The sequence below is a fragment of the Ascaphus truei genome, chromosome 1 (genome assembly GCF_040206685.1).
Source record: "Ascaphus truei isolate aAscTru1 chromosome 1, aAscTru1.hap1, whole genome shotgun sequence".
Lineage (NCBI taxonomy): Eukaryota > Metazoa > Chordata > Amphibia > Anura > Ascaphidae > Ascaphus > Ascaphus truei.
Window position 1 is genome coordinate 253358458 of NC_134483.1, and position 20066 is coordinate 253378523.

The 20066-nt window shown below is 45.3% G+C and overlaps 1 protein-coding gene across 2 annotated transcripts in view; it reads left to right on the forward strand.

The window, feature by feature from the left end:
* Nucleotides 1-1938: 1938 nt before the first annotated feature.
* SHB (SH2 domain containing adaptor protein B) overlaps nucleotides 1939-20066 on the forward strand; it is a 323361-nt gene continuing 305233 nt past the window's right edge. The window contains exons 1-2 of one of the 2 annotated variants that reach the window (XM_075603021.1): nucleotides 1939-2510; nucleotides 2817-3729. In XM_075603021.1, the coding sequence (XP_075459136.1) occupies nucleotides 3055-3729 (675 nt within the window). In that variant the 5' untranslated portion in view covers nucleotides 1939-2510; nucleotides 2817-3054. The remainder of the gene's footprint in view (nucleotides 2511-2816; nucleotides 3730-20066) is intronic. The other variant, XM_075603031.1, reaches the window with a different exon arrangement.

A 20066-nucleotide genomic window follows, 5' to 3' on the forward strand; every position in this document is an offset into this window, starting at 1 on the left:
CCCCTCCTCTTCCTTCCTCCCTTCTCCTTCCCCGCCTCTCTCTCCTTCCCCCTCTGTCTCCTCCCCTCTCGCTCCTTACCCCATCTCTCCTATTCCCCCTCTCCCTCTCCTCCCCCCTCTCACTCCCCTTCCCCTCCTCCCCCATCTCTCTCTCCTTCCCCATCTTTTTCCTTCCCCCCCTCTCTCCTCTCCTTCCCCATCTCTCTCCCCTCTCTCCTTCCCCCCTCTCCTTCCCCCTCACTCACTCAAGTCACCCACCCACCCATCCAGTCACTCACTCACCCACCCAGTCACTCACTCACCCAGTCACTCACCCACCAAGGCAGGCTGTCACCTGTCTTTTGTTGAAAATATAAAAATGAACAGGTTGCATTGTAATGTTTTTTTCCGTATTACATCAAAAAAACAGTTAAGTAAAAGTTGCGCGCTAATTTTTTTGTGTGGTAGGTGCGCTATGGGTTTGGGGGGAGGGGTGTGTGCTATGGGTTCGGGGGGGGGGTGGTCCCTGCTCCTTTCATTTGTCCCGGGCCCCATGATTTCTGTTGGCGGCCCTGCTCTCTCTCATTCCATCATCTCTCTCCTCCCCTCCTCTCTCATTCCATCATCTCTCTCCTCCCCTCCTCTCTTTCATTCCATCATCTGTCTCATTCCCCTCCTATCTCTCCTTCCCCCTCTCTCATTCCATCACCTCTCCCCTCCTCTCTCATTCCATCATCTCTCTCCTTCCCCTCCTCTCTTTCATTCCATCATCTCTCTCATTGTATTGTATTGTATGTCTTTATTTATATAGCACCATTAATGTACATAGCGCTTCAGAGCAGTAATACACGTGGTAATCAAATAAATAACAGATAATATAAATAACAGATCATGGGAATAAGTGCTTTAGACATAAATATAACATTAAGGAAGAGGAGTCCATGCCCCGAGGAGCTTACAGTCTAATTGGCAGGTAGGGAGAACGTACAGAGACAGTAGGAGGGAGTTCTGGTAAGTGCGTCTGCAGGGGGCCAAGCTTTATGTATCATGTGTTCAGAATATCCACAGTGCTATTCAGATTCCCCTCCTATCTCTCCTTCCCCCTCTTCCTCTCCTTCCCCCTGTCTCTTTCTCTCCTTCCCCTCCTCTCTCATTCCATCATCTCTCTCCTTCCCCTCCTCTCTCATTCCATCACCTCTCTCCTTCCCCTCCTCTCTTTCATTCCATCATCTCTCTCATTTCCCCCTCTTTCATTCCATCATCTCTCTCATTCCCCTCCCATTTCTCCTTCCCTCTCTCCCTCTCCTTCCCCTCCTCTCTCATTCCATCATCTCTCCCCTCCTCTCTCAATCTCATTCCCTCTCCTTTCCCCCCTCTTTCTCCCTCTCTTCTTCTTCCCTTCTTTCTCTCCTCCCCCCCTCACATTCTCCCCCCTCTCCTCTCCTTGTCACCCCCCCCCCCATAACTACCCATTTATCTTCTAACCTCCCTGTCCCTTATCCCATTCTCCCCCTCAGGGACCAACAGTACACTGCCTTTTTATTTACAGACCACAGTTTCCACTTTGTTTCTTAAATAATTCGTTGGAAAAAAAATATATATGCTAAAACTTTATATTCTTGTACCAATAGTTTGTTCCAAAAAAAATGTGTGCCCTGCACATATGCACACTTTTTAATGTCACTTTAATTATAAACAGAAGCCTTTATTTCATAACAATGGGAACAATTCAATTGTCTAAATTACAGATTAAATTACAGACACACATTTTATGCAGCCCTTTATTTGCAGGGCACGGGCAATTCGTGGCCCAACAACACAAGATCTAGAAAAAAGCACAGCACGCGTCCCCAAATAACCGAGTTTGACAGTGTTGATGAAGTAGGCGGTGGCTCTATGCTTGTGGGGAGTGTTTGCAAGCAGAAAGGAGGAGACCTTCTCTTTATGTCCATGCCCAGAATCACAGCAAGAGGTGAGCTCTGGTTTAGCAGCTTCACAATATACAGTCAAGGGAGCTGTCACCACTTCCTCCTCAGATTCATGCGATTTCAGCATTTTCATTAGTTTTCAGAGCCTTCCTTTGGAATTGAATATACTGTGATTCATTTTTCTATTTTGAGTTGATTTTTTTTGTGGGGTTTTACACGGATTGTCTTCTTTAATCCAGTCTAATACAAGAGGAACAACAGCAGCTGGTTTGCCTGGAAAGCGATTCAACAAGTGAAACCGACAAGTGAAAATGAGGTGATCAGACAGCAGTAACCAGGATTAACTCGAGATTTTATGTTTTAACCCTGCGCTCATCATTGACAATTAGCATCTGCACTTATATTTTATATAATTTTCTGTGGTTTTGAGATATAGAACGTGTTGGGTGATGAATAAGACTTGACAACCTGCATTAAACCTTTCATTGCGAATGTGAAAGAGAAATCTGGATCTAACTTGAGGCTTTCCGCGAGCCCCATTTATCATTGCATCTCACTTTCTATGTAGAGTTGATTACTGGTATAATCCTTAAAGCACCCCAGGTGAGACACCACACCAGTTTCTGGTGACTTCATTTACACTGTTTGCACAATGCATGTGTTATTGAACTGTCTAACTTTAGACTCGCAGACCTAATAATTAATCGAATAGAGAGATATTAAGCTACTCCAAGCAGCTCCTATGATAATTCACTGCATCTGCCCTTCAGTAGAATAAAATGTATATATTTGTTTTACATTGAATCATTTAGCCTGATATTCTTTGCAAGAGTCAAGCGCTCTGATCAAGGTTTCTTTACTTCCTTGTATAATTGCTAACTGCTATTTTATGTTCCTGCTTCGTTGCAGTTTCCAGCTTTGAGACTATCTACAAACCCACTACAAGCGCTTCATCTGAGCTTGCTCTGGCAGAACTGGTCACTGCTGCAGCCTCACCCATTGGCCATCACTGGCTTGCTGTGAGGGTTTGGAACGTCTACCCAGCCGAACTTTGTTGGGTTCCATGTGAGCCCCGCGCGCAGGTGGTGGGGGGAGTGTCAGCTGCTGCTTGCAGGCGATCGGACAGCAGACACTATCGTGGTTGATCATGGCGAAATGGCTGAATAAGTATTTCAGCCTGAACAATAACAAAACGAAGAGCCCCCCGCAGCCTCCTCGACCGGATTACAAGAGAAACGGGACCACTGACCGTCCCTTCAACCTGCAACAGCAGCCGTTTCCCCAGTATCACCACCACACGTCCCCGCTGCCTGGGCACTGCAGGGAAGAGAGCGATCTGATCAGAGCCTACCGGGCCCAGAAGGAGAGGGACTTCGAGGATCCGTACAACGGGCCCGGCTCGTCACTCCGCAAACTGCGGGCAATGTGTAGAGAGGAGCAGCAGGGAGAGGGCAGGAGGGGGAGCGTCAGAGCGCCCGGATGCAGTAGCAGCAACAGCATTCTCCAGGACCATTATCCTGGATCCAGCACCAACACCACCTCCTCGTCCTCTTCTTCGTCGTCCTCCCCGCACCTGTACCGCAGCAACAGCGAGAGGAGGCCGGCGGGGGGCAGACACCAGCAGCTGCTGCAGGGAGGCGGATCGGAGCTCAAGTATGTAGTATCCCCCAAGCACCGGCTCATCAAGATAGAGAGCTGCGGTTGGGGGGAGACTAGCACAGGAGCGGGGTCAGGGGGAGCTGGCATCACGTGGAGCCCGGCAGCCACAGGAGGGGGCAGCAAGACCGAGCAGCAGAGCAACCCCGGGGGCAAGAAGGAGAAGGTAAGGAGGCAGTGAATCTCAATGCGGATGTTCTGCTGCGATAGGACATGTCTGTGTAATAATGACTTCTAACTCTAGGCAGCCTTTTGTTGTTTGCGGTATATATATATATATATATACATATACATATACATATACATATACATATATATACATATATATATATATATATATATATATATATATATATACATATATATACACACACACACACACACTTGACTTTTTCATTCTAGTATCCTGCTTTTCACTTCCCATTTATCGTGTGTGTGTGTGTGTATCTGTACCGTGTTAGCCAAGCTTATATATATAGATATATATATATCCCCTAGCTCGTGCTTTTACCTGTCAAAGACATGACAGATAACATGAATTTAGGCTTCTGTGATGAGTGCTTGACTTCATACCATTTTCTGTTTTCCTATTGAAATTGTGTGAGTTATTTCTCTCTCTTGCCTGGGGGTAACTTTTGCTGGCTTTTGTGATCTGCCATTCACATTTATTTGCATTCTTTTACCTAGTCCATTGACAATCTCAAACACAATGTGTGTGTCTTAACATCTCCTACAATTCTGCTGTTACAAGTAATAGGTAGAAGTGGCAAAAATGGAAATGATTTAAAAAAAAAAAACTGGGGAAAAACTCTGACTTTATTTTATGAAAACTTAAGCAGTAGTTATGGTGTACACACAGAAATAGGGAGATACTTGCTAAAATCCTCTTCATAAAAAAAAGGTGAAATTATATGTTTGTAAATAAAGAAATAGTGGTACTGTTAGTGTGAAATCCCCTAGTACCATCAAACTTGGACCACTGGTAATACCGAAGACGTTCATACTGCCATAAAAATCCTCTTAGTCCCTACCCCGGGCATCCCTAAAGAGTTCCTTGCAGTTATCAGGTCATTTGAAAATTGGACCAAATACAGAGGAATTTACAATGCATCTGATCTCAGACGCGCTATTAGAGAGAGTTGGGGTTCCGCAGAATTTCACAATAAAATTATAGGGTTCCTTAATCAAAAAAAGATTGAAAAGCACTGGTCTATGCCATCTGCAATTGTACAATCAAATGTCACCTTGTTTTTATAAAGGCAGATAGGCTGTTGTTCTGGTCTCATTCACAATACGTCATCCATGAAAGACAGATATAAACTAAAGTAATTCCAAATGTGCAATGCACATGTACTACCCGTAACATTTTTATTTACCATAATGTAAAATATTCTTTTCTGTGACACACAAAAGAACATTCTTTCCTGCATACTAGTATTGAGTATAAACATCCCCAAGCTCTGAAACGCTCCATCTCCTCTTTTAAAATGCACCAACTAATGTTATTTTATTTGCCGGTAACCTGGATTCTTTAATGGTTCCCTTATTGGTGTTTGGAGCATAATAACTTGACTGTGTGCAGAAGAGTTAAGCTGCTCTAATTATCAGACAGGTATAATAATGCTATTTGGGGTTTTCGCTATTTAAGTTAAAATGTGTGTATCTATTTGGTGTCCGCGGAAGGACCCTTTCATACTTTGCAATGCATAATATGCCTTTTCCATCTGTAAGGGTTAAGAGTAGCCATCGTTCATTTGAGGATAAGCTGACATTACATGTTCATCTGGCGTGTACTTTGTTTCCCGAAAATCAGGATTTGAGTTCTTTATAACTGTTGCTTAAAAAGTGGAAGACGAGCGGAATTCATTAGGTGAACTTCTGCCTCCTTTCTACAAAATTGCTCACGAAAAATTCATTTAGGTCTTGAAATTTTTCCTATACAGGAGGCACGATACAGGCAATTTAGTGCATGACAGCTGGTTTAGCAGCAACATTATCTGCCTCATGGCTATTACAGAAACAAACTGTGCACATGCCTTGTCACCCCTATTAACCTTTGGAATGAAGCAGAGGTCTGGCAGAATTAAGTTGTAGCATAAAGAATGGCTTTTATGCCTTGATGGGTATGTCTCGGCTCTGTCCTGATAAAATATTAGTTACCAATGAGGCGATCCATTAATAAGGTTTCAGCAATTTCTTATTATGATGGAAGTGACAGTGGAGTCGCCTCTGAGAAAAGAGGACTGCGCGCTAGCTATTAGCTCTCTTTTTAAAAAAAAAATGTTTTTTATTGGATTGGTTTCTTTGTGAAATGTCAGATGAGAGGCATTGTAAACTGAAGTGCATAAATCCAGATGGACAATGGCTGCACAGAAGTATTGGATGTGGACATTGATGCAGGCCTTCATGTTTGACAAAAACAGATGCCCACACGTTCCTGCTGTACAATTTCAGACATTAAAATGTACAGTAACTGATCACCGCTCTTCCTTATCTACTTTTAATGCATGTGCACTTTTATTTATAAAACTCTATCTTCATAGAAATTGTTTGGTAGGAGCATTGTAGGAAAATATATACTCAGTGTGTGTGTGTGTGTAAGTGTAAGGGGGAGGGGTTGTTTAAGTGCATTATGTAAAAAGTAAGTATTGGTAGCTCTGTTTTGGAGGGTAGAGACACGAGCAAATTTAATAAGGTCCGTTGCGGCTTAACACCCCTGGTCTGGTGTTACGTTCCCTTACGCTCGATGCGGGTGAGGCTGCAGAGAGGTTTCGGGTGCCGCCGAAATGGCTGTGTGGTAGTGTTTGTTATATGTGTAGCCCCTCTTCCCGGGGCCTATCGCAGATGGGCCCCCCTCTGTACTAGGGTCTGGCTACGTGTGTAGGTGTGGTGCATACCTGCTGGCAACAGGAGGGCCTGAGACTCCCGCGATGGTATGGGAGATGATAGGACCAGGTTACTGGGGTGAATGCCTCCGTCTCATTTAATGGTGCAACGCCTCCATCTCTGGTAAGTCCCAAGGATGAGGGGTGGAATACTTCCAGAGAGTCCCCCACTCAGGGACGAGAGATTCCAGTCTCACACAGTCTCTTAAAAGCAGCACCAGCTCTTTATTGTCACAGCAGCAGCAGGGATCACAGCAGGATCACAGTCAGGTACAGATTGTCTTTCTCCTCCAAACTGCTCTCCCTCAGGATGGTATCTTTGTTCCCGACCACCACCCCAGGCCACTGGCAGCTAGGGTGGGGCTAGCTCTTCCCTCACCCCCTAAACAGGGTGAGAGGTATTGGTCCACCTATAGCTCACTATATTTCTAGCAGCTCTAATCATAGGCCGCAGAATCTCCTTCTCCAGCTGTGCACTCCATGCACTTCTAACTAGTCACACACTCTAACAGAACTGAACTGACTAAATAGGCTGTGCACTGCCCTTTATGACTTTGGCAGGCCCCTCCCCTGTGTCTCTTGCCTTAGACACAGAGTCAGGTGGCCTACCTCTACCACTCAGAGCAGTGCTTGCGGTGGGGGAAACCCATGATAACTCCTGGCAGCCTGCCCTTACCAGGGCTTACACCAGGAGGAGGAAAGACATATAAGCCCAATTTCTTACCAAGGCTACATATGAGCAGTCAGTAAAGGTTGTTATTATAGATTGTGTTTACTATTATGATTAGTTCATGTGAGTGGCTCCTCCCACTGCACTGGGATCCCTCGCAGGTGGAGGCGCTGCACCGAGGCGCTAATTATACCACCCCAGGCTCCCAGAGGAGGAGGCTTAGGCATTCTGTGAACTAACAGGTAACAGCAGTACCGGTAGTCTCTAGTCAGGGGGAAAGAGGGCTACATACCCTTACCGTGGTCGCCATCTTTTGCTGTCTTCACACTAACGGGTAATAAGAAAGTTCACAGGAGTGGGTTTAAGGAGATGCTTGTGCAGTACTGGATAGTGTATGTATGTATTCTGTATTCTAGTAGGATTATTTATTCTGTGGACATTCTGACTAAAATGGTCTCTATAGATGCTTCATATGCATATTTAAGTTCAGTATAGGTGGCAGCACAGCTTTTTTTTCCTTTTTTTGTATCTGTAAGGTGCTTCAGCCTCTGATCAATGCAAATAATTGTGGTACATTCTTATGATGTTAATAATATATTATTATATAACGCTGAAAGGGTTGACTTTACTGCACTATGTAGATTTTACAGACCTAATGGGGACACTATTAAAACATCTTCTATTTTTATTGTACCTGAGGCATTCACAAGCCCAAGATCATAGGGAGCTGAGGCTTTAAAGCTATTACCACCAAGTCACTCCTATTCCCACGGAGATCCGAGCTCTTGCAGTTCATGATCTAATGTAGTACTACTAACTTGATCACATATATCTAATGGGCAAGGAAGTACTATGACTTTGAAATTATTGAAGGCTGTGAGAAAGGAGTTTGTTGTCCTCGCTGCTGCTGTAGTGTAACCCAGATATACCGTAGCACTTTTCATGCTGAGCAGTATGTTTCCTTCACACCCATGTTGTTGTGGGGCCCAAACATCTATGTACAAATCTGCACTAATTTGCATGGCTGTTTTGTATCTCAAAACATTTTTTTTGTATTCTCTTTGTTTGAGTGTGGGTTCTTAGCCCTTAGTTATTTAACATAGATAATAGGCTGTTTTGCCTGATAAAGGCTTGTGACTGAGCAGTGATCGAGGTCGCTTGGGGTTGTCATTGTTAAGGAGCACTTTAATATTGTGCATATCTGCTGGCAGTAAATAGAAAGCACTCCGGCATGCAACACCTCGGCCACTGATTTTAAAATAGGTTTCATCATTTCAGATCTGTTTAAAACATCCAGTGCAGGAGGGCACAATAGTGCATTGCTCTGACATGTTTACTTAGTCTCCCAGCTCCAAGGAATCAGCAATTGCAAAGTATTCATTGATATGCTACAACCAGGGGGTAAAGTTGCTTCAGAAAAAAAGCAGAGGTAGTGTGCCTGACTATTTTGTTAAATATTGGAGAACAGCTATTGTTATTTAACAATTGGAGGAAAGCTATTCACACCATATTTTAAAAAGATTGATGAAGTATTTATGCTTAAAAGCAGAAATTGTTCCAAAAAATAAATACTCAAATCAATTTTCGATCAATAAAGTCAGTAGTTGTATAACAAAATGAAAGGTAGTGGTAATGTAGGCCTGCAAATAATATGGTAGTGGTTCTGTAAATAAAAATTATTAAAAAAAAAAAAACTGCCACTGTAACATCACGCTTTAACCATTAAGTACAACAGATCAGTGACTGAAGAAAGCAGTACTTTACGTTGCCAGTAAAAAAGGTATAAAACATTTTCTTGAATGCTTTTTTTTTTTTTCCCTCTTCAAAATGGGTTGTTTTTAGAACACACAATGATCCGATTCTAAAGTATAATTTGTCTAGTTAGTCGTCGTCTTCCTTCCTTTAAAAAATAATATCTCTCTCTCTCTCTCTCTCTCTCTCTCTCTCTCTCTCTCTCTCTCTCTCTCTCTCTCTCTCTCTCTCTCTCTCTCTCTCTCTCTCTCTCTCTCTCTCTCTCTCTCTCTCTCTCTCTCTCTCTCTCTCTCTCTCTTTCTCTCTCTTCTCTCTCTCTCTCTTTCTCTCTCTCTCTCTCTTCTCTCTCTCTCTCTCTCTCTCTCTCTCTCTCTCTCTCTCTCTCTCTCTCTCTCTCTCTCTCTCTCTCTCTCTCTCATAGTTGGCTTGACTCCTACTGCAGTACTGAATCGGTTAGTTTGGGGAAAGGAAATGACCACAGTATAAACAAGATTTAAAAAAATTAAAGCACTTGAGTGTTTACTGCAATACCTGCCTCTTAATGTTACTGAGCAGAAATTTCTCTTCTAATTGTGAAATCTCTTATGCGAATCATGTGTTTGCAGAGCCTGCGGTTCATTGCACACTGTCTTTATGTAGAGGACGTAGCAGCCATGCCCTTTAGGCAATCCCATTTTTTTTTTTTTTTACTGCTTCTTTGGTGCCGACAAGCTAAGTCGTCCCTCCACCCCCCTCCGGAGATCAGCCATTTTTATTTTATTTCAGAAGACCCTTCCAAGTTTTTATTTTTAATTATCTCCAGAGCTTATGACCATGCAGTTATACACTGTGAAAGCTTTTTCAAGATGTATTGTTACGTAGTGAAGCTAATTAGAAAGACATTGTGACTTTGCAAAACCCCCAACTCACTTATACTGTGTAGCTAAAACTACCATTGGTGTCAAAGGGTGGGTGTGTGTGTGTTATGTATATATTATTACTATCTATACAATATATGATGAATAGCGTTTGCTAACCTTTTTGATAGTTAACCCTTTGGGTACCCTATGGACGTAGCTACTAAATCATGGGGATCTCGCATTCCAGGGGCCCCATAACGTAGTAGCTGCGTCCTAAAGGTTCTACTACGTAATTAGTGACGGAGCGATTGCATGATCGGGAGAGCCGGCACTCAAAGGGTTACATTTTTAAATATTATACAAATTAAATTGTGTTTTGAAGACTCAAATATTTGCCATTACCAGATTTTTCTCCAGGGATTCCTGAAAACTTTCCTCAGAGCCCCATGGTTACATAGAACACCGGTTTGAAAAACCCTGCACAAGGCCATTTCTGGTTTTAAATATGTTGGGAGCAGGATTGTTGTGCTGAAGGTGACCCACAGTAAATGCTGTTTTTTGTTTTTTTAGAGCTTCCTCAGCCTTTTGTACTGGAAAATGTAGCAATTCAATCACTGCAGTGAAAAGGCAAGTTAGTAGATTTGAAACTATATTTTTGTGGCAGTGAATAAGAATGAATGTGCCTTTCACTCTCCTAGTCTCTGGCATGCTAACGCAATTCAGAGCTCACCCACTTAGATGATGGAATCCATTACCATTTATCACTCATGTCAAAACAATTGCATGACGTCATTTCTTTTCTGACAACTCGGCTGTAATGTAACCTGTACTAGACGTTCAGAGTTAATGAAAAGCAACCAATTAAATGCGGTCACTCTGAATTGCTTCTTTGCGGATCACTTGGCTTGACAAGAGTGGTGTTATTCAGGGTCAGCAAAAAATAAATGACATCTAAATCCATCCTATCCTACATCTGCAGAGAGGCTGCGCAGTCTCTGTTTATATGCTGTTGCCATTAACAGGTTGGAAGGGAAATGTACCAATGGAATGTTTTATCTGCCATCAAAGGATGTTTCCTGCTTAACTCCTTCCCTTCTATAATGACCTGCATCACACTGAGGCTTATAATGCAGTAAAGAAGTTGATTGGTCATTTGTAAACACAGTCAACTGTTTCTGTTTATAATAACATTAGGTATAAATTACCTCTTTACCTCCAAATCTCATTTGGAATCTCCAGGAGTCGAGTGGATCATAGCGTAAAAGCACTGACAAAAATAATTGTGCATATAGTGCTATTGCAATATTAAATAATAACTAGTGTAACCAAGACACTGCAAGTATATACCCCAAAAACTTATATATAAGTAAAGCTAAGGCCCCGGTAACGCCGCTGTAACGCGCGCCTGCGAGATTGGCGGCGCGTTCAGCCGATTCCCCGGTCTGCAGCTCACTGCAGGAAGAGAGACCGGGGGGGGGGCGTGATGGGGGAGTGACGGGGGCGCGGCCATGACGTCACCCGGCAGGTTCGCCCTCATTGGCTGAACCGCCGGGGGGCGTGCCTAATCGCTCGACGCGAGTCCTGCTCTCAATTCTATTGAGAGCAGGAGCAACTCTCGCCCGAGCGCTGCGGCCCCCCCTCGCAGCGGGCCCGGCGCCATTGAGGGGAGGGCTCTCGTCCGTGCAGCGTCCGCCACAGCGGACGCTGTAGTAGGCAGCGGGGGCAAGGACTAAGGCTGCCAGGAAAAAAATCAAACACAATACAAATATCCAAAATAATCCAGCACCTATCAATAATAATTCAAATCAATCAATCGATCCAAATAGCAGATTTTATCTGACCATGAAAAAATGTCCAGTCCTGTTGACTTGGGGGGCCTTCAGATGTCCCTTGAAGGTGTCTCACAATATGTGGAAATAAATAAAAAAACTGATCATAGTGTATACCTGTACAACTGGTGATAAGACAATATGCAATAACAAATAACACAGAATACACATATAACACAAACACTAACAGTATGACAAACTAACTTAGATTGACATATGGTAATACAACACCTAAATGATGGGCTAGAAACTAGTTCAATAAATGACTAGTTTAGTAAAATATATAAAATGAAATGCAAATATTTCACACACAGGGTGTTGAAACCGAAGTTACACTGCTCCAGTAGGGAAAAATTAGAATCCTACTTACAACAAGCACGATTCAAGATCGCGTTGTGAATATTTACTGCACCGATTTGGAGACCTCAAGGCAGGACATCCAAGTTGTTTCCCCAGCTTGCAGGCACCCCACCCCACTATTACACCCCAGGGGTGTAATAGTGCAGCATTGAGTGGAGAGGGAGACTTGCATCAGCGTGTGCACGCGCAACCAAGGAAATACACACAGATTCTGTGGGGAACTTTGGCTATACGGCGACGGTGTGGGTGACGCTCTGCCTGAGCAGGGAGACCAGCGGAGGTGGGACCATAGTGACGGCACAACAACGAGAAACCCAAAATTAAATAAAACACACTGCAAAATCGATCATAAAATGATTTAAAGGATAGATTTACTAAAGAAAGCTCAAGAACATCGGTTTTAAAGTAAAAGACGCCACAAGGTTGCAGCTTAAATATGTGAAACACACACATATATACAGCCATGTGAAAAAAAAGTATACCTTCTTTGAATTCCATGGTTTTACATATCAGTACATAATAACAATGTATTTCCTTAGCAGGTCTAAAAATTAAGTAAATACAACCTCAGATGAACAACACATGACATATTACACCGTGTCATGATTTATTTAACAAAAATAAAGCCAAAATGGAGAAGCTATGTGTGAAAAACTAAGTACACCCTTACTGCTTCCATAGGAATTAAGATGCTAAGTAGCAGACAGGTGCTGCTAATCAAATGCCCTTGATTAAGTGATCAACCTCCTATAAAAGCCAAAGTTTTAGCAGTTTTCTTGTCTGGAGCATTTGGGTGTGTGTTAACACAATGCCAAGGAGGAAAGACATCAGCAATGATCTTAAAGAAGCAATTGTTGCTGCCCATCAATCTGGGAAGGGTTATAAGGCCATTTCCAAACTATTTAAAGTCCATCATTCTACCGTGAGATTATTCAAAAGTGGAAAACATTCAAGACAGTTGCCAATCTTCCCAGGAGTGGACGTCCCAGCAAATTCATCCCAAGGTCAGACCGTGCAATGCTCAGAGAAATTGCAAAAAACCCAAGAGTTACATCTCAGACTCTACAGGCCTCAGTTAGCATGTTAAATGTTAAAGTTCATGACAGTACAATTAGAAAAAGACTGAACAAGTATGGTTTGTTTGGAAGGGTTGCCAGGAGAAAGTCTCTTCTCTCTAAAAACAACATGGCAGCACGGCTTAGGTTTGCAAAGTTGCATCTGAACAAACCACAAGACTTCTGGAACAATGTCCTTTGGACAGACGAGACCAAAGTGGAGATGTTTGGCCATAATGCACAGCGCCACGCTTGGCAAAAACCAAACACAGCCTATCAGCACAAACACCTCATACCAACTGTCAAGCACGGTAGTGAAGGGGTGATGATTTGGGCTTGTTTTTGCAGCCACAGGACCTGGGAACCTTGCAGTCATTGAGTCGACCATGAACTCCTCTGAATACCAAAGTATTCTAGAGTCAAATGTGAGGCCATCTGTCCGACAGCTAAAGCTTGGCCGAAATTGGGTCATGCAACAGGACAATGATCCCAAGCACACCAGCAAATCTACAACCGAATGGCTGAAAAAAAAAAGAATCAAGGTGTTGCAATGGCCCAGTCAAAGTCCAGACCTCAACCTGATTGAAATGCTGTGGCTGGACCTTAAGAGAGCTGTGCATAAACAAATGCCCGCAAACCTCAATTAACTGAAGCAACATTGTAAAGAAGAGTGGGCCAAAATTCCTCCACAACGATGTAAGAGACTGATAAAGTCATACAGAAAACGATTACTTCAAGTTATTGCTGCTAATGGTGGTTCTACAAGCTATTGAATCATAAGGTGTACTTAGTTTTTCACACATGGCTTCTCCATTTTGGCTTTATTTTTGTTAAATAAATCATGACATGGTGTAATATGTCATACGTTGTTGTCCATCTGAGTTTGTATTTACCTAATTTTAAGACCTTCTAAGGAACAGATGATTGTTATTATGTCCTGATATGTAAAACCATGGAATTCCAGGAGGGTGTACTTTCTTTTTCACGACTGTAAAAAACCTGGGCCTTTTTGTTGCTGTCGGGCATGTCCCCTTCTGCTGGCCCGTCTCCTAAACTGTCCCATGCCAGGTCTCTCTGAGGATGGTGCGCAACTTCTGGCGTGTGCTGACATCACAGAGCAGCCCGGCATGGGACCGTGCAGGAGGCGGGGCAGCAGCAGGGGAAATGCCTGGCAGCAACAAAAAACCTGACCAGCACCAGCCGGGCTCCCCCCTAGATATCCAATATACCTGCACAGCAGAAGAGATAATCACATAAAAGGGGTTTATTGGGTCCATATGCACACATGCCTGACGTTTCTGTACCCCAATGAACCACATTGATTTATCTCTTGTACTGTGCCGGTATATTGGATCTCTAGGGATCCTTACAGACATTAACTGTTTACCCTTTACCGTGCACCTCACTTGCTTCTGCTTAGGTTTTTTTTCAGTGTGTGCTGCCATTCTCTCTCTATGTATATGTATTTTGGTGATGGTGGATAGCTTCAATTCTACACCAAACCTATGCTTCGTTATTTATTTTTTTAACGGACAAAAAAGTTCTTGTTTAAACTGATTTGATGGAAGCTGATTTATCTTGCTGATCCAAAGGCCCACTCTAACTTATCATTTAACAGTGTATGATGATACACTGTGAAAAAAAAAATATAATTTTTATAAATTGCTTATATTTTTCAGTGAAAAGAGCTGTAAAATAAGGCTTTGTTTTCGTCTCTTGAGTTTAATCATGTTGTAGCAATTAGGTTGGAAACATATTGTAGAGCAGCAAGCAGAATATGCTGCATTGGGTTTAAAAAAAAAAAAAAAAAATATTATTATAGGTTTAAAGCAGAGGGTCTCCGGAATTGAACTATGTTATTTTCAGCTCCGGGACCCTCTGCTTCCTGAGATACCTCTGTAGGTGCCGGTATCACTCTTCAATTTAAATGTCGCGTCACGCTGGCCAATAGGAAGCTGCAATAGATGTCGTCACGGCTTCCTATTGTGACGCGGGACATTTAAAGCTGCCATTATGTTATGGACACAGTTTCTCTGACTGCAGAAATACTGGCACCCCACACGGAGGGGGTTCCCGGAGCTGAAATTAACACAGTTACGCTCCAAAGCCTCCCCTGCTTCAATCCTGTAAAAAAAAAAAAAAAAAGTTTGGGGGAGGACTGTAAGATTTGTTTAGATTGTTGTCTAATTCCGTATTCGTCACATGTACTGTAGAACTTCTCAAGGAATGCGGTTGCTGCCATGCAAGTCAAATTTCTTTAATGACGGGCGGTTTCACGTGAGGATTTCATTTCTCGGAGTTCAATGTGTACTCCAAGGTTTCTCTATTTAATTCATGAAGCCATTAGTCATTGGAATCTCTATAGTAGCTGTGCTGTAGTGTCTTTAATTTTACAACATGCGGCACTTCATAGGCCCGGGCCATAGAAGGGTGAGGCGATCCGAGCCGCGCTGACGCTGAGGCTCGCCTGCTGAAATCTGGGCGATTTCATGCCCATACAGGAGAGCCAGCGGGCGCGATCGGAGCCGGGGGGAGGTGGTTGGAGGCGGGGCAGTGACGTCGCTGGCCAATCGCCCGCGACGCACTGACGTCGACGTCATGGCGGCGACGTCACGGCGCCGTGACGTTGACACTGCTGTGCTGTGATTGGAGGTTTTCAGCCGACAGCGCGCTGAAAAACAGCTTGGCGCTCGGCTGAAAACTCCAACTCGTCAGCACGCCTGCGGACGCTCGCGTGAGCCCCCTCTCAAGGCATTCTCATTGAGGATGCAGGGGCTCCGCGCTGAGCGTCCGCACGCCTCAGCACGGCCTGTCCTTCTATGGACTCGGCCATACAGTGTATATACATGAATACTATTAGTCTTATTGGACTTGGAGAAGTCTAGAAGTCTAGATTCCTTGCAGGTTGTAATACCTTTTTATAGGACACACATAGGAGTTATTTACAGGCATACCTCGCATTGCATTAACGTACGCAATGGTTCCAGAGCATGTATATAAAGCGAAAATGTACTTAAAGTGAAGCACTACCTTTTCCCCACTTAGCGATGCTTCGGTACAGGTAGGGAGCTGGTATTGCTGTTCAGGACGTGCTGACAGGTGCATGCGCGAGCTGCCCTTTGCCTATTGGGTGAGGGGAATCAGCGCGTCACTACTACGGCGGTCTCTAGGGCAGAATAAGTGTCCGTTCTCGCGAAGCGAGCATACGGACACAGGGGTATGGTGCTATTGAAACTGTCCTTACTCGCGAGTGTACTTAAACCGGGGTATGCCTGTATAGACAAAACACATGTACTCTGGAAGAAATCAAACTCTGTACACTATAATTTAATCTATGACGAACTCTCCTGTTGGTCCCTTTAAAAGGTTTCACAATTTGCAAAGAACCTACCTCATTATGTTAAATTAATGGTACGGGTCACATTCAAATGTGAAAAAAGTTGGGAAATGCTGGGTGTTGTGTCCCCCACTTATAATGCTGTGAATCATGTCACAACCCTCTCCTGGAATGACATTAAAGTTGCAAACTGTGCATTTTCTAATTTTGTATGCTCGTGAAATGTTATCCTTTTTGTTCTAGAACTCTGTCCCTTTAGTTTTATTGTTAGACCTATAAAAAGAAAAAAACATTCATCAAAATATTGGGAACCTTTTTACAATGCTTCTTGTAATACTGTTTTTCATAGCCCGTTCCCCCACTCCCCTGTTGTATCCAGTGTACTGTAGGTATCTTTGAGTAAGGGGTTTATTGGATAACCTTTTGAAATTAATCTAAAGCAGAAGGTCCTCCTGATCTGTAACCGGGTATGGAGATATTAATGTTAGCATATTGGTTGTGGAGTAAACAAAATAAAGACAAATGCCTGCTATTACTGTGTATGCAGACGTTAAAGCTGCAGTTCAGTCAATATCCTGCATGTGTGTTTTTTTTAATAAATCAGTTCTGTAGTAAGAAAAAATACTTTTAGCATTTTCTGTTTTTAAAAAAACAACTTTTAAAGATCAATTTTCTTGTATTCTATTTTAACAGCCATTTGCTAAGGCACTGCCCCTTCATGTCCTGTCACAAGCCCTGGCACACCCCTTTGTCAGCCCTGCCCTCCTTCTAGCACATGTCAGTGCAGGATTGCTCATGAATATTCATGAGCTTCCACTGACAGACAAGCAGAATATAAACAGATCCCTTCACTAATTATGTCACCAAATTTCGACCTATCAATACATGGAGAACGAATTGACCTGCTGCTATACAGTTCTTTAGGTAATTAGAGATTGCACACATAAAACTATTGAAGTAAAAAAATAAATAAAAAAAAAAAAAAAAAAGACTGAACTGCAGCTTTAATAGAAACTTATTTGGGACCCTGTAGTGTTTGGAGCACATTCTGTATGTATTCCAATACGGCACTCTATTGACATCTCCTTTTAAATATGAGCTTTATGTATCAATGTAAAATGCAGATATTTCTTTCCAATCCAAGGAAGGAATGCATTTACATTTTATTTGCAGGATCCTTGAGTAATGACCAGAGAGCAGAAATCTTTGTTTCTCATGTAGAAACAGGGCCGCCAACAGGGGAAGAGAGCCGGGACAAGTGTCCCGGGTCCGGCTGCCGGTCCTCTTGTGGCCGGGCCTGGCTCTCCCCCAACTATGGGCCTCCCTCAATGGCTGTCCCACGCCGAGCTTCTGTTGGCGCTTGCTGGGTCTTTCTGACATGGGCGCTCGCCGGAAGCAAGCTGGGCTCAGCTTCCGTCGCGCACCGGCATGAGGGAGGCCCCGCGCGCACAAGCATCAGAAGTCCGGCGGCAATGAGAGGATCGGCAGCCGGGTCTCGGCTAGAGGCCTGAGACCATCCCCAAGGCAAGTCTGTATTATATATGTATTTGGGGAGTGTTTTTTTTTTTTTTTTAATTTGTATTTGGTGTGTGTGTGTGTGTGTGTGTTTATACATACATACTAGCTGATATACCCGGCGTTGCCCGGCATTGAATTTTCCCGCTCCCCCCCTCTCTCCGCTCCCCCTCCCTCTCTTTTTTTCTTCGCTCCCCCTCTCTCTCTCTCTCCCCCCCTTCCCCTTTCTCCCCCGTTAACAGCAATCGGGGCCCCCCTGCACATGAATGTGGCCCCCGTGTTAATAGCTGGGTTCCCCCCTCCCCCCCGTTCACAGCTCCGGCCCTTCCCCCCTTCACACCTCCGTTCCCCCCCCCCCTCTCACATGTCCAATCCCCCCCCCTTCAGAGCTCAGTGGGTGGGTGAGTGACTGGGTGGGTTGACTGAGGGACTGAGTGAGTGGGTGGGTGACTGAGTGAGTGGGTGGGTGACTGAGTGACTGGGTTTGGTGAGTGACTGGGTTTGGTGAGTGACTGGGTGGGTGAGTGACTGACTGGGTGGGTGAGTGATTGACTGGGTGGGTGGGGTGAGTGACTGACTTTAGTGACTGACTTTGACTGGGTGGGTGGGTGAGTGACTGGGTGGGTGGGTGAGTGACTGGGTGGGTGGGTGAGTGACTGGGTGAGTGACTGGGTGGGTGAGTGACTGGTTGGGTGAGTGACTGGGTGGGTGGGTGAGTGACTTGAGTGACTGGGTGGGTGGGTGAGTGACTGGGTGGGTGGGTGACTGGGTGGGTGGGTGAGTGACTGGGTGGGTGAGTGAGTGACTTGAGTGAGTGACTGGGTAGAGTGACTGGGTGGGTGGGTAGGTGGGTGGGTGGGTTTGAGTGACTTGACTGGGTGGGTGGTTGGGTGACTGAGTGACTGGGTGGGTGACTGAGTGACTTGACTGAGTGACTGGGTGCGTGGGTGAGTGAGTGACTGGGTGGGTGAGTGACTGGGTGGGTGAGTGACTGGGTGGGTGGGTGGCTGGGTGAATGGGTGGGTGAGTGGGTGGGTGAGTGAATGGGTGGGTGAGTGAATGGGTGGGTGGGTGAGTGGGTGGGTTGGTTGAGTGGATGTGTTATTTTTCCCCCCCTGCATCTCTTCTCTCCCCCCCCCTGCATGCCTCCCACCCCTTCATGCTATCCCCGGAGGCAGCAGGTGTGAGGCGCGGTGAGGCGGCCGTGGCAGCGGCAGCTGTAGAGAGGGGGAAGGACAGCAGCGCGGGGCCTGTGAGGCACGGTGAGGCGGTGGCAGCCGCAGCTGTTGGGAGGGGGAAGGACAGCAGCGCGGGGCCTGTGAGGCACGGTGAGGCGGTGGCAGCCGCAGCTGTTGGGAGGGGGAAGGACAGCAGCGCGGGGCCTGTGAGGCACGGTGAGGCGGCCGTTGCAGCCGCAGCTGTTGGGAGGGGGTAGGACGGCGGTGTGGGGGCTGTGAGGCAGGTGTGGCAACCGCAGTACCCGTCCGCCTGCTCGATCACTCACCCGTCCGGCCGCTCCCACGTGCATGTGAGGCGGGAGGCAGCGTGTTGTGGCCGCTCCCCTGCTGTGTCCCGGGCGCTGGCGCCGCTCCCACGCTGTGTCCCGGGCGCTCTTGACTGTAGCGGCGCCGGTGTGTGAGCTTGGGGGGGGGGTGGTGTGTGTGTGTGTGTGTGTGTGTGTGTTGGACCTTTGGCCCGTCACTCCGCCTCAGGCCAATGAGAGGTGTGCGGGGGCGGGCGGGCCAAGGGACCAATCTCATTGGCCTGAGGGACACAGGCCATGCAGACAAACATACAGTGCTTTCACAAATATATAGTAGATATAGTAGATATAAAAAGATCACTTACTAGCACATTCACATGTCTTAGGCTTGGTCAATTTTAGGATTGGACAAGAGTCGCCCCTCAATGGGGCCGGGCCTGCTGCGAGGGGTGGCCGCTGCACTGCGCGGCGAGTTTCTCAAGCATACATTAAAATTGTGAATAGAACTAGTGACGGAGTGCTAGGCCACGCCCCCTGGCGGTTCAGCCAATGAGGGCAAACCTGCCGGTTGACGTAACGCCCCCTCCTGTCTTTTCCCCTGCAGCTCACTGCCACCAGGAAACTTGGCTGCACACGCCGCAAGCCTGGCAGACGCGCGTGCAGTGCAGGCAGTGGGGCCGTAGCCTTAGGCTGCGCTTATGGCGACGCAACGTCACGGCAAAACAAATGTATTGCCGCTGTCGCGTTCACTTATAGTAAGCGTGACAGGAGCGACGCA